The sequence below is a fragment of the Tamandua tetradactyla genome, chromosome 7 (assembly GCF_023851605.1).
Source record: "Tamandua tetradactyla isolate mTamTet1 chromosome 7, mTamTet1.pri, whole genome shotgun sequence".
In the NCBI taxonomy this organism is placed as follows: domain Eukaryota; kingdom Metazoa; phylum Chordata; class Mammalia; order Pilosa; family Myrmecophagidae; genus Tamandua; species Tamandua tetradactyla.
This window is the reverse complement of record NC_135333.1, coordinates 45,972,607-45,985,880: the sequence shown is the minus strand read 5'-3', so window position 1 is coordinate 45,985,880 and position 13,274 is coordinate 45,972,607. Positions and strand designations below refer to the sequence as shown.

General features: G+C 43.8%; 1 protein-coding gene across 8 annotated transcripts in view; it reads left to right on the top strand.

Moving 5' to 3' along the window:
- The window catches only part of SBF1 (SET binding factor 1), a 107,882-nt gene that overhangs the window by 18,642 nt on the left and 75,966 nt on the right, over positions 1 to 13,274 (top strand). For all 8 annotated transcript variants that reach the window (XR_013179384.1, XM_077169272.1, XM_077169277.1 and 5 more), the window contains 7 exons: positions 105 to 292; positions 368 to 547; positions 1,422 to 1,523; positions 1,867 to 2,052; positions 2,165 to 2,291; positions 2,372 to 2,502; positions 2,581 to 2,811. Coding sequence is in view for 7 of the 8 variants with exons in the window: in XM_077169272.1 (XP_077025387.1) it covers positions 105 to 292; positions 368 to 547; positions 1,422 to 1,523; positions 1,867 to 2,052; positions 2,165 to 2,291; positions 2,372 to 2,502; positions 2,581 to 2,811 (1,145 nt within the window). In the remaining variant the exon portion in view is untranslated. The remainder of the gene's footprint in view (positions 1 to 104; positions 293 to 367; positions 548 to 1,421; positions 1,524 to 1,866; positions 2,053 to 2,164; positions 2,292 to 2,371; positions 2,503 to 2,580; positions 2,812 to 13,274) is intronic.

Here is a 13,274-nt window from a genome sequence, read left to right as displayed (position 1 = left end):
GTGCGTACCTCCCCACGCGGACCCATCCCTGCCCTGGCACAGCCCTCTCCCAAGCCTCACCTGGCCTGCCTGCTCTGGTGCTCACCTGGCCTTGTCTCCTGTAGGGAAGTGGGGCAGCATCCGAGCCAGCGGGCGCAGTGGGGCCTCCAGCATGGGTGTGGATGTGGGCTCCCGATTAGCAGGGAGAGACATGCTGGGGGCCCCCCAGCCCAACGGGGCTCCCCCTGACCCGGGCTTCCTGCGGCCCCACCGTGCAGCTCTCTACATCATCGGTGATAAAGCCCAGCTCAAGGTGACTGGGGCCTGGGGACAGGCTGGGGGACATGGGACGGGCGAGGGCAAATCTGACTGGCTGGCACCTCCCCAGGGTGTGCGGCCAGACCCCCTGCAGCAGTGGGAGCTGGTGCCCATTGAGGTCTTTGAAGTGCGGCAGGTGAAGGCCAGCTTCAAGAAGCTGCTGAAGGCCTGCGTCCCTGGCTGCCCAGCTGCAGAGCCCGGCCCTGCCTCCTACTTGCGCTCACTGGAGGACTCAGAGTGGCTGAGCCAGGTCTCCCTGTTGGGGGTTGGGGTCATGTGCAGAGGAGGAGGGGGCAGAGTAGGCACAGTGAGCAGGAGTGGGGTCGTGGGTCTCTGCAGAGACCATCTCTGCCTGGTGCTTCTCCTGTGTACCAGAGATCACCAACTGGGCTCTTGTTTATTTTGCTGACAATATTGGCTGCTAGGAGGAGGGAGTGACTGCCTAGTCCTACCTGTGAGGGGCCACAAGGGGGCTGTGGAGCCTCAGAGACAGTAGGGAGGGTGGACCCCAGGGCAGTGAGGGCAGGCCGGGTGGTGAGGCATGGGGCTGCAGGGGGGCACGGGTGGGGCGCGTGGGGAACAGATGTAGGGTGCAGTGACCCAAGCATAGGAGTGGGGCCAAAGGCCATGAGCCATGTGCTCCTTTCCTGGGGTGGTGGCAGGGCTTTGGCTGTGTTGGACACTGGGGAGAGCATGAGTGGGCCCAGGGTGCAATGGCCTGCCTTGGTCCTGGGAGCTAGGGGTGGGGCCAGGCAGGGGCAGAGGTCACAGGCCTCGCATGAAACCCTGGGCGGAGCCGACACAGGCTCTGGTGTGGTCCTGCCCTGTGTGGTTTCAGGACCTGGTTTGGGTGGGATCAGGGGTCGCCTGGGTTTTGGCTCTGGGTCAGATGGGCCAGGCTGCAGTGGCTGCAGCAGTGCTCAGTTTCCTGCAGATGGGGCTGCCTGCAGCCCCGGGGGACAGAGTTCAGGGTCCCTGCACAGGATGCAAACCATTGAGGGCCAGGTAGGGTATGGCTAGCAGCTGTGAGGGAGGACTGGCTGGCCCCAGACGTCCATAGGGGCTGAGGGACTGCTTTAGGATGAGGGGCTGCCCGAGTGCTGAGGTGCTGCCTGCCCTGGCAGATCCACAAGCTGCTGCAGGTGTCAGTGCTGGTGGTGGAGCTCCTGGACTCGGGCTCCTCGGTCCTGGTGAGCTTGGAGGACGGCTGGGACATCACCACCCAGGTGTGTATGGGGGTGGGTGGTATGGGGGAGTGGAGTCCCTTGGGCCCTGGGGACTGATGGGGCAGGTCCCTTGGGGTTCTGGGGACTGATGGTTGCGGGGAAATCCCTCAGGACCCTGGGGAATAATGGGGAGGGGGTCCTTTCGGGGCTCTAGGGACTGATGGGGTTCCTTTGGGGCCCTGGGAACTGATGATGGGTGGGGGCCCTGGGGACTGACCATGAAGGGGGGTTCCATCGGGCCTCTGGGACTGACCATGGTGGGGGGACTCTCGGGGCCTTGGGGATTGATGGTGGGGCATATCTCGGGGCTCTGGGGACTGACCAGCGGGCTGGGTGTGGGCAGGTGGTGTCCTTGGTACAGCTGCTCTCAGATCCCTTCTATCGTACCATGGAGGGCTTCCGGCTGCTGGTGGAGAAGGAGTGGCTGTCCTTTGGCCATCGCTTCAGCCACCGTGGGGCCCACACGCTGGCTGGGCAGAGCAGCGGCTTTGCTCCCATCTTCCTGCAGTTCCTGGACTGTGTGCACCAGGTGGGGGTGCTGTGTTGAGGGAGAAGTCATGACATGGGAAATGCTGGGCTTTGTTGGGCAGGGGGCAGGGGCCCTCAGAGCCCCCCATGACGTTGTGACTGGGTGCCTGCAGGTCCACCTCCAGTTCCCTATGGAGTTCGAGTTCAGCCAGTTCTACCTCAAATTTCTCAGCTACCACCATGTGTCCCGCCGGTTCCGGACCTTTCTGCTGGACTCGGACTATGAGCGTATCGAGCTGGGTATGGGGGGTGAGGTGCACTGGGTTGGGGGCTGAGGTGGCCAGGGAGGGGGTACTGGGGCTCAGTGCTGCACCCCGCAGGGCTGCTGTATGAGGAGAAGGGGGACCGCAGGGGCCAGCAAGTATGCAGGTCAGTGTGGGAGTATGTGGAACGGCTGAGCAAGAAGACACCTGTGTTCTATAACTACATGTACGCGCCTGAGGACGCGGAGGTGAGTGGGCCGGGCAGGGACAGGGGAATGGGGGCTGCCCCTGGCCTGGACCCTCAGTGTCTTTGGTTGCCGTCCCAGGTCCTGCGGCCCTACAGCAACGTGTCCAACCTGAAGGTGTGGGACTTCTACACGGAGGAGACACTGGCCGAGGGTCCCCCGTATGACTGGGAGCTGGCCCGGGGACCCCCCGAGCCCCCCGAGGAGGAGCGGCCTGATAGCAGTGCACCGCAGAGCCGGCGCCGTGTGGTATGGCCCTGCTACGACAGCCGCCCCCGGGCCCAGCCCGACGCCATCTCCCGCCTACTGGAGGTGCGTGGGGGGTGTGGTGAAGAGGGTATGTGCTCCCCTGCTCTTGGCTCCCTCCCTGGACCTGCCTGCTGCTCTGCTACTGGGTGGTGTTATGACCCCCCCCATCTCAGGATACACCCTGTGGGCTCTGGGCTTCTGCCGTTCTGGTGCGCTGAGCCCTGAGGGCAGCTGGTGTCCGTGGGTGCCTTCCCTGCACCTCCACCTGGCTTTAGGCCCACCAAGGCCAGGGGACTCCCATGCTGGCATGGCCCCTCGCCCTGCCAAGCGTGGCTGCTCTCAGGGCTTTCTCCCATCTTAGTGTCACCTTTCAGGGGGAGTGTGCTGGTGGGCCCCAGAGCAGGGCCTCAGAGAGGACAGAGGCATCTTAGGGCTTCTCTTTCCTCCTGTGGCCTGAAGTGTCTGTTGCTGGCGTTAGGGGCGCGGGGCCAGGACGCATGGAGGAGACTGCCTGGAAGCAGGGGGAGCAGGAGGCCCCCTTCTCTGGTCATACCTGCCGGTTCAGAGCCTGCTTGGCCAGATGTGTGCGCCCCTCAAGTGTGCTCCTTTTCATTCCTATGCTTGCCTCAGGCTCATGTTATGCTGTGAACACCAGCTGCTTCAGCGCTGTTTGGATGCACACACTCCAGGCTTCCTTATAGCGCCTTGATTCTTTCAGTTCACATCATATCCGTGATACTTCCTTATTAATCTATAGGCCTTTGTCATTCTTTTTGTAGTTGATTATTACTACTTTTGTGTTGTCTTGTCCTTTGTATTTTAAAAAATAATTTATATATTTTTACTTGTGGTAACATGTAAACAGCATAAACGTAATTTTAAGCAATTGAAAAATTCTTTCACATTAAGCACACTGACAAGACTTTTACTACCATCTATTTCCAGACTGTTTTCATCACCCCAAACCAAAACTTAGACTCATTTGGCAATAACTCCACATTCACTCCTTCCCCATCCTTGGCACCCATTATTCTGCTTCTTTCTCTATGAATCTGATTATTGTAAGTATTTCATATAAGAGAAATCATACACTAGTTCTCTTTTTTATGTCTGGCTTATTTCATTCAGTATAATGTCCTCGAGGTTCATCCATGTTGTCAAGGTAACCAGCAGTTCACTTTTTTTTACAGCTGAATGAGATTCCGTTGAATGGATAGATGACATTTTGTTGATCCATTCATCTGTTGATGGACACTTGGGCTATTTCCTCTTTTCGGTGCTGTGAATAACGCTGCGATGCACATTGATGTATGAATACTGCTCGAGTCCCTTCTTTCAGTTTTCTGGGGTATACCACCAGGGGTGGAATTGTTTGGTCATGTGGTAGTTCTGTGTGTAACTTTCTGAATCACCTCCAGAATAGGTTCCGACAGTTTGATGGACACCTAAGACTGAAAAATGAAGCAGGCCACTCCATATAGCAAATTAGTGACAGTTTCTTGGGGAACGTACAGATGGGGAGCTTGTCCCATGGACTGTGGGATGTTGAGAGTAGTGCTTGGCACTGCCCAGTGGGTTATAAGGGGGCATGTGTGCCAAGGATGAGGGAGGCACAGAGCCAAGTCAGGATTTGCAAATTCCAAGCATGTTTCTTTGAAGCTACTGACATGTAGCAGGAGTGCTCCCAGGACAGAGCTGTTGTGCTCAGGAATGTGCACGTGTGCCTTATGAGTTTTTTTTGCCTTATCCGGGAATTTATTGCTTATCTGGCTTATGACCTCACAACTGCCAGATTGTTTTCTTTTTTCGTTTGTTTTACTTTTTTTAAAAATATTTTTATTGTGAGATGTAACATATATACAAAAAAGCAATAAATTTCCAAATACATTTTAACAAGTAGTTAGAGAAAAGATTTCAAAACTTGGTATGGGTTACAGTTCCACAGTTTCAAGTTTCTCCTTCGGGCTCCTCTAAGACACTGGAGACTAAAAAGAAATATCAATATAATGACTCGGTACTCATGCTCACTTGTTAAATCCTAACTTCTCTGTTTTAATGTCTCCTCCTTTGATCCTTCTCCCAATCTTTAGGGGTATTTGGGTTATGCCCATTCTAACTTTTTTCATGTTGTAAAGAAGTGTTGATAACATGGGATAGGGGCATAGAACTGGCTGATGTTCCTGGAGAGTTTGGCATCTCTGGATTTCAGGACTTACCTGGCCTAGGAACCATCTGAAGGTTTTAGGTTTCTGAAAAGTTAAATTAGTGTGTGCAACTTTTGTAGGATCTCAGATGGAGCCCTGTGTTTTCTTTAGGGTTAACAGGAATAATGTTGGTTGGGTGTTGGCAAACTTTTGTAGTTAGCAATATCTAGCTGCCAAATTGTTTTCCACAGTGGCTGCACCATTTTCATTGCCACCAACAATGCAGGATGTTCTGTTCTCTACATCCTCAACAAAAATTATCATTTTTTAAAATAACAGCTGTTAATAGGTGTGAAGTGGTATGTCATTGTAATTTGCAGTTCTTTAATAGCTAATAATGTTGAGCAGCTTTTCATGTACTTTCTGGCCATTTGTATATCTTTGGCGAAATGTCTATTCTTTTGCCCATTTTTAAATTGTGCCCTGAGGAGGGAATCAGCGTTAAGAGCCTCTCCTTAGGGCCCCCCAAAATTGAGCTTTCCTGGTCTGCCTGCAGACGTAGCCCTGAGGAGCACTATATCCTTAAATGTCCATTGCTACCACCCCTGCCCAGAGCATATATACAGAGCAAATAATTAAAAGAAATAGTTTTTTGAAGCACTCTTCAACAAGTAGTTACAGGATAGATCCCAGAGTTTGTCATGGACTACCGTATGATCCTCTCAGATTTTTTCTTTTAGCTGCCCTAGAATACAGGAGGCTAGAGGGCTTAAATATTTTTTTATTATCACAATTGACATTTTTTCCTTTTTTTTGTGAAAAATAACATGTATATAAAACTATAAATTTCAAAGCATAGCACCATAATTAGTTGTAAAGCATATTTCAAATTCTGACGTGGGTTAAATTCCACAATTTTAGGTTTTTATTTCTAGCTGCTCTAAAATACTGGAGACTTAAAACAGATAGCAGTTTAATGATTCAGCATTCATATTCATTTGTTAAATCCTGTCTTCTCTGTATAACTCCACCATCACCTTTGATCTTTCTGTCCCTCTCTTTAGGGGTGTTTGGGCTATGGCCATTCTAAATGTTTCATATTGGAAGGTTCTGTCACTAATATGGGATAGGGAGTTGCAACTATCTGATGTTCTGGAGAGGCTGGGCCAGTTTTCAGGATTTATCTGGACGAGGGGCCCATCTGGAGGTTGTAGTAACTTTCCAGAAACCTCTAGTGCCTGGAACCCTTGTGGAATCTTATATATATTGCCCTAGGTGTTCTTTAGGATTGGCTGGAATGGTTCTGGTTGGGGATTGGCAGGTTATGATAGGTAGCAAGGTCTAACTGAAGCTTGTGTAAGAGCAACCCGCAGAGTAGCCTCTTGACTCTGAACTCTCTCTGCCGCTGATACTTTGATAGTTACACTTCTTTTCCCCCTTTTGGTTGGGATGGAATTGTTGATTCCATGGTGCCAGGGCTTGATTCATCCCTGGGAGTTATCTACCTGGGAGTTATCTCCCACATCGCCAGGGTGACTTTCACCCCTGAATGTCATGTCCCACGTAAGAGGGAGGGCAATGATTTCACTTGCAGAGTTGGGCTTTGAGAGAGTGAGGCCACAACTGAGCAAAAAAAGAGGTCCTCCAGAAGTAACTCTTAGGCATACCTATAGGTAGTCTAAGCTTTTCCACTACCTAGATAAGATTCACAAGAGTAAGCTTCAGGGTGGCATGGCCTATTGATTTGGGTGTCCCTAAAGTTTGACACAGTATCAGGGGATTCCTTGACGGTAAGGTTTAATAATTCTCTCCTCAGAGGGCTTTGTCAATACTTTTTGATTATCTGGTTAACATACTCTAGGATGTATCCAGACATTACAATATTCTATACAGGATTAAAGGACCTCTTTCTTACTCTGTGCTCCCTGTGTTTCAGTTGTTCAAATGAACTATACAGATAGGTTGAGTTAGATTATGTCCTACAGAACATTTCAGTTCTAGACCAATAAACCTTTCTTCCTTTGATCTCCAAGAGCATGTGTGATTCTAAAGTATAGAGGCTGTCTTCCTTACCCCTATGTTCTGAATTACTTTAGCCCCAACTTGCAGAAGCGGTTCTTTATTTTAGGTTTACTTTCAAGTTTCTTTCCTGGAGTATCTTTGGTGTGTTGTTGTTGTTGTTCTTCTTTTTTTTTTTAACATTTTTTTATTGTGAAACATAACATGTATGGAAAAAAGTGATAAATTTCAAAAGTGTTAAATTACAGTTTAGCAAGTAGTTATAGAGCAAATTTCAGTGTGGTATGGCTTACTATTCAACAGTTTCAGATTTTTCCTTTTAGCTGTTCTAAATACACTAGAGATTAATAAGAAATATCAATATAATAATTTGTTAAATCTTGTCTTCTCTGATAAAACTCCTCCTTCTCCTTTGATCCTTCCTTTAGGGATAGCTGGGGCCATTTTAACTTATGCTAAAAAGAGGTATCAACATTATGGGGTACGAGGATGCAACCAGTTGATATTCTTGGAGAGATTGGTTCCTCTGGGTTTCATGTCTTATCTGGCCTAGGAAACATCTGGAGGTTTTAGGTTTCTGAAAAATAAACTTTGTGAGTGAAACTTCTGTAGAGTCTCAGATAGAGTCCTGGATGTTCTTTAGGGTTTTCAGAAATACTTTTGGTTGGGGCTTGGCATGCCCTGGCAATTTGTATTATCTGACTGAGGCTTGCATAAGAGTTACTTCCAGTATAGCCTCTCAACTGTTTGATCACTCTTAGCCACTGATATCTTATTTGTTACACTTCTTTTCCCTATTTTGGTTAGGAAGGCATTGTTGATCCTGCAATATCAGGGACAGGCGCACCCCTGGGAGTCATGTCCCATGTTGCCCAGGAGATTTACACCCTTAGAAAATTTTTTAATTTTGATGAAGTCCATCTTACCTATTTTTTTCCTTTGTTGCTCATGCTTTTTGTGTAAAATCTAAAATATCATTATCCTGTCCAAAGGTCCTGAAGATATTTCCCTAGGTTTTCTGTGAGAGTGTTATAGTATTGGCTCCTATATTTAAGTTATTGATTCATTTTGAGTTAATTTTTGTATATGGTGAGAGGTAGACATCCACATTCATTGTTTTACATGTGGATTTCTAGCTGTCCCAGCACCATTTGTGAACATATTGTTCTTACCTCATTGAATGGACTTGGCACCCTTGTCAAAAACCAGCTGGCCGTAGATGTGTGGATTTATTTCTGGACTCCAATTCTGTTCCACTGGTCTATATTTGTATCCTGATGCCAGGACTACAGTGTTTTAATTATTGTAGCTTTGTAATTAGTTTTGAAATCAGGAAGTGTGAGTCCTCCAACTTTGTTCTTTTTCACGATTGTTTTGGCTGTTTGGGGCCCCTTGAAATTCCATATGAATTGAGAATCAGCTTTTCCAGTTCTGTAGAGAAGGCTGCTGAAATTCTGATAGGGATTGCCTTGAATTTGTGGATCACTTTAGGCAGTAGCAATATCTTAACAATATTTAGTTTTCCAATCCATGGACAGAGGGTATCTTTCCATTTATTTAGGCCTTCTTTAAATTCTTTCAGCAGTGTTTTATAGTTTTCACTGAATAAGTCTTTCAAATCCTTGTTTAAATTTATTCTTATATTATCCTTTTAGATGCTATTGTAAATGTCTTTTTTTTTTTAATTTCCTTTTCAGATTGTCCATTGCTGGTGTGTAGAAACCCGGTTATCTTCTGTGTTTATTTTGTAGTCTGTAGCTTTGCTGAATTTGTTTATTAGTTCTAATAGCTTTCTTGTGGATTTTTTTAGATTTTCTCTATACAGGATCATGCCATCTGTGAATAAAGGTAATTTGACTTCTTCCTCTCTAATTTGAATGCCTTTTATTTTGTTCTCTTGCTTGATTGCTCTTGCTAGAACTTTCAGTACAGTGCCAAATAACAGTGGTGACAGTGGGCTTCCTTGTTTTGTTCCTGTCTCAGGGAAAAAGCTTTCAGTCTCTGACCATTGAATATATTTGCTATGGATTTTTCACATAGGCTCTCTATCATAGTCAGAAATTTCTTTTCTATTCCTAATTTTCTGAGTGTTTTTATCATGAAAGGATGTTGGGTTTTATCAAATGATTTTTGTGTATTGATTGAGGTGATCATGAATGTTTTTTTCCCCTTCATTCTATTAATATGTTGTATTACATTGATTGATTTTCTTATTTGAAACATCCTTGCATTCCTGTAATAAATCCCACTTGGTAATGGTATATACTGTTGGATTTGGTTTTACAGTATTTTGCTGAGGACTTCTGCATCTATATTCATAAGGGATATTGGTCTGGAATTTTCTTTTCTTTTCTTTTCTTTTAACTTTTTTATTAATTAAAAAAATTAACAAACAAAACATTAAGATATCATTCCATTCTACATATACAATCAGTAATTCTTAATATCATCACATAGTTGCATAGTCATCATTTCTTAGAACATTTGCATCAATTTAGAAAAGGAAATAAAAAGACAACAGAAAAAGAAATAAAACGATAACAGAGAAAAAAAAAAGATTATACATACCATACCCCTTACCCCTCGCTTTCATTTACCACTAGCATTTCAAACTAAATTTATTTTAACATTTGTTCCCCCTATTATTTCTTTTTATTCCATATGTTCTACTCTTCTGTTGATATAGTAGCCAAAAGGAGCATCAGACGCAAGGTTTTCACATTCACAGAGTCTCATTGTGAAAGCTATATCATTGTTCAGTCATCATCAAGAAACATGGCTACTGGAACACAACTCTACATTTTCAGGCAGTTCCCTCTGGCCTCTCCGCTACATCTTGAACAACAAGGTGATATCTACTTAATGCATAAGAATAACCTCCAGGATAACCTCTCAACTCTGTTTGGAATCTCTCAGCCATTGATACTTAGTCTCATTTCACTCTCCGCCTTTGGTCGAGAAGATTCTCTCAATCTCTTGATGTTAATTCTCAGCTCATTCTAGGGTTTTTCTCAGTCCCTTGATGCTGAGTCTCAGCTCATTCCAGGATCTCTGTCCCACGTTGCCAGGAAGGTCCACACCCCTGGGAGTTATGGGGGAGAATTTTCTTTTCTTGTACTGTCTTTTAACTGTCTTTGATATCAGAGTAATGCTGGCCTCATAGATGAGTTGGGAAGTAATTCTGCCTCTTCAATTTTTTTTTGGAAGAGTTTTGGATGGATTAGTATTAAATCTTCTTTAAAAGATTGTTGGAATCCAGCAGTAAAACCGTCTGGTCTTGAACTTTTCTTTGTTTGCAGGTTTTTATTTACTGATTCTGTATCTTTATTTGTTGTGCCTGTTGAGAGTTTGTTTCTTGTTACATCAGATTATTTAATTGTTATGTTTCAAGGAATTTGTCCATTTTATCCAGGTTTTCTAATTTGTTAATGTATAATTGTTCCTAGTACTCTCATAATTCTTATATCTGTAAGGTCAATAGTCAGGTCTCCTTATTCATTCTTGAGTTTAGTTGTGTCTTCTTCCTTGCCAGGCTGGCCAAAGGTTATCAGTTTTATTGATCTAATAAAAAAACAACTTTTGGTTTTGTTGAGTCTCTCTGTTTTTCTGTTCTCCATTTCATTTATTTCTGCTGTAATCTTTACTCTTTCCTTCCTTCTAACTTTGAGTTTATTTTGCTCTTCTTGTTCTAGTTTTTTAGGTGTGGATTTAATTTGTTGATTATTTAAAAAACTTTTTATTCTTAAATATAGCATATACAATAAAAGAAAAAAGCAATGATTTTCAAAGTACACTTGAACAAGTAGATACAGAACAGATTTCAGAGTTTCTTGTGGGTTTTCCACTATTTCAAATTTTTCCTTCTAGCTTCTCCAAAATCATTTATTGACTTTTGCTCTTTCTTTTTTTTTTTCATGTAGGCATTTAAAGCTATAAGTATCCCTCTAAACACTGCCTTCTCTACATTCATTCCATAAGTTTTAGTGTGTTGTGTTTTGTTTTCATTTGCATCAAGATGCAAATTTCCTAATTTCCTTTGTGATTTCATCGTTGAACCAATTGGTTATTTAGTTAAGTTCTTTAATTTCCACATATTTGTAAATTTTCCAATTTTCCTTTTGTTATTGCTTTCTAGCTTTATTCCATTATGATTGAGAAGATACTTTGTGTGATTTCAGTACTTTAAACTCTATTGGGATTTGATGTGTAGCCTAGCATGTATTTGTTCCATGTGCACTAAGAAGAACGTGTATTCAGCTGACTTTGGGTGACGTACTCCAGATGTGTCTGTTAAGTCTGCTTGATTAATGGTGCTCTTCAGGCCTCTGCTTCCTGACTGATCTTCTGTGTAGAGGTTCTGTCAGTCATTGAAATGATGTATTGCTGTCTCCAAGGCTTGTTGTAAGCTATTAGTTTCTCCTTTCAATTCTGTCCGTTTTTTCTTCATATGTTTTTGGGCACTGTTGTGAGTTACACTATCATTATATCTTCTTGCTGGATTGAACCTTTTATCAATATATAATAACCTTCTTTGTCATTTATCTACTTTTTGAGTTAATAGATATTTTGTCTGACAGTAATATAGCCACTCTGGCTCCTTTTTGATTATTGTTTGTGTGGAATAGTTTTTTAAATGCAATTTTTTTTAGTTATATCCACATATCATATAATCACCCAAAGTGTATAATCAGTGGCTCACGGGTATCATATCATTGTGCGTTTATTACCACAATTAATTTTTGGACATTTTCATTACTCCAAAAAAAAATAATAAAAATAAAAAAGAATATCTTGGACCTTTTATCACACCCACCCCCCATTGTTAATTTTGGTCTTGATTTTCTTATTCATCTGTCTATACACTGGGTAAAGGGCATCTTGGTCGCAAGGTGTTCCAGGCCAGCCCTACCCTGAGACCAAAGAACACACCAGGCAAGAAGTTCCCCATGAGTTTAATGAGGGATTTACTAAAAGGAGAATATAATTCCCAGTGGAGATGGTTGGGAAATGAGAGTCAGTAAAAAACAAGGGGAAGGGAAGTGCCTTATATAGCAGAGCTTCCGAAATTTGGTTACAAAGCAGTCTCTGCAGTCTCATGGAAGTTGATTACCAACAGTGATGAGGCTCAGCGACCTTCAGTGACTGTGATCTGTTCAGGCGGGCCACTTTGTGCCCAAGGCTCCACCCTTTTCCCTTTGGGAGGGTGTTCCAACCCCTTGAGTGCCTGCCCCACAAGGTTTTCATAGTGACATAGTCATGTTTGAAAAGCTCTAGAATCATGTCTATTGGAACACAGCTCAGCACTTTTAGGTCTTTCCTTCTAGCTATTATAATACACTAAAAGCTCAAAAGGGATATCTATATAATGTGTTAGAAATAGCCTCCAGAATGAACTCATGACGCTGTTTGAAATCTCTGCCACAGAAACTTTGTTTCATTTTTCTTCCCCCTTTTGGTCAAGAACGCTTTCTCAATCCCTCAGTGCTGGGTCCAGGTTCATCCCCAGGAGTCCTGTCCCACTTTGACAGGGAGATTTACACCCCTGGGAATCATGTCGCACTTAGGGGGCAGGGCTGTGAACTCAGCTGCAGAATTGGCTGGAACAGAGAGGTGTGTGGGATATCTTTTAACACCTTTTTAACTTTCAACCTTTTTGTGTCTTTGTACTACAGTTACTCTCTTGTAGATAGCATATAGATGAATCATGCTTTTTCGTCCAATCTGCCAATCTCTGCCTTTATTAGGGGAGTTTAATCCATTGATTTTTAAAAAAAATTTTTTTTTAAATACCAAAAGAACACCAAACAAATGCAAACATAATTATTTTGATCACTCCATTCAACATATATAATCAGTAATTCACAATATCATCACATAGTTGCATATTCATCATCATGATCATTTCTTGGAACATTTGCATCTATTCAGAAAAAGAAATAAAAGATGGAAAAAAATTTATACATACCATACCCTTGCCCCTCCCTTTCATTGAACACTAGCATTTCAAACTAAATTTATTTTAACATTTGTTTCTCCTATTATTTTTTATTCCATATGTTCTACTCATCTGTTCACAAGGTAGATAAAAGGAGCATCAGACACAAGGTTTTCACAATCACACAGTCACATTGTGAAAGCTATATCATTGTTCAATCATCATCAAGAAACATGGCTACTGGAACACAGTTGTACATTTTCAGGCAGTTCCCTCCAGCCTCTCCATTACTTCTTGAATAACAAGGTGATATCTACTTAATGTGTAAGAATAACCTCCAGGATAACCTCTCCACTCTGTTTGAAATCTCTCAGCCATTGACACTTGTCTCATTTCAGTCTTCCCCCTTTTTGTTGAAAAAGTTTTCT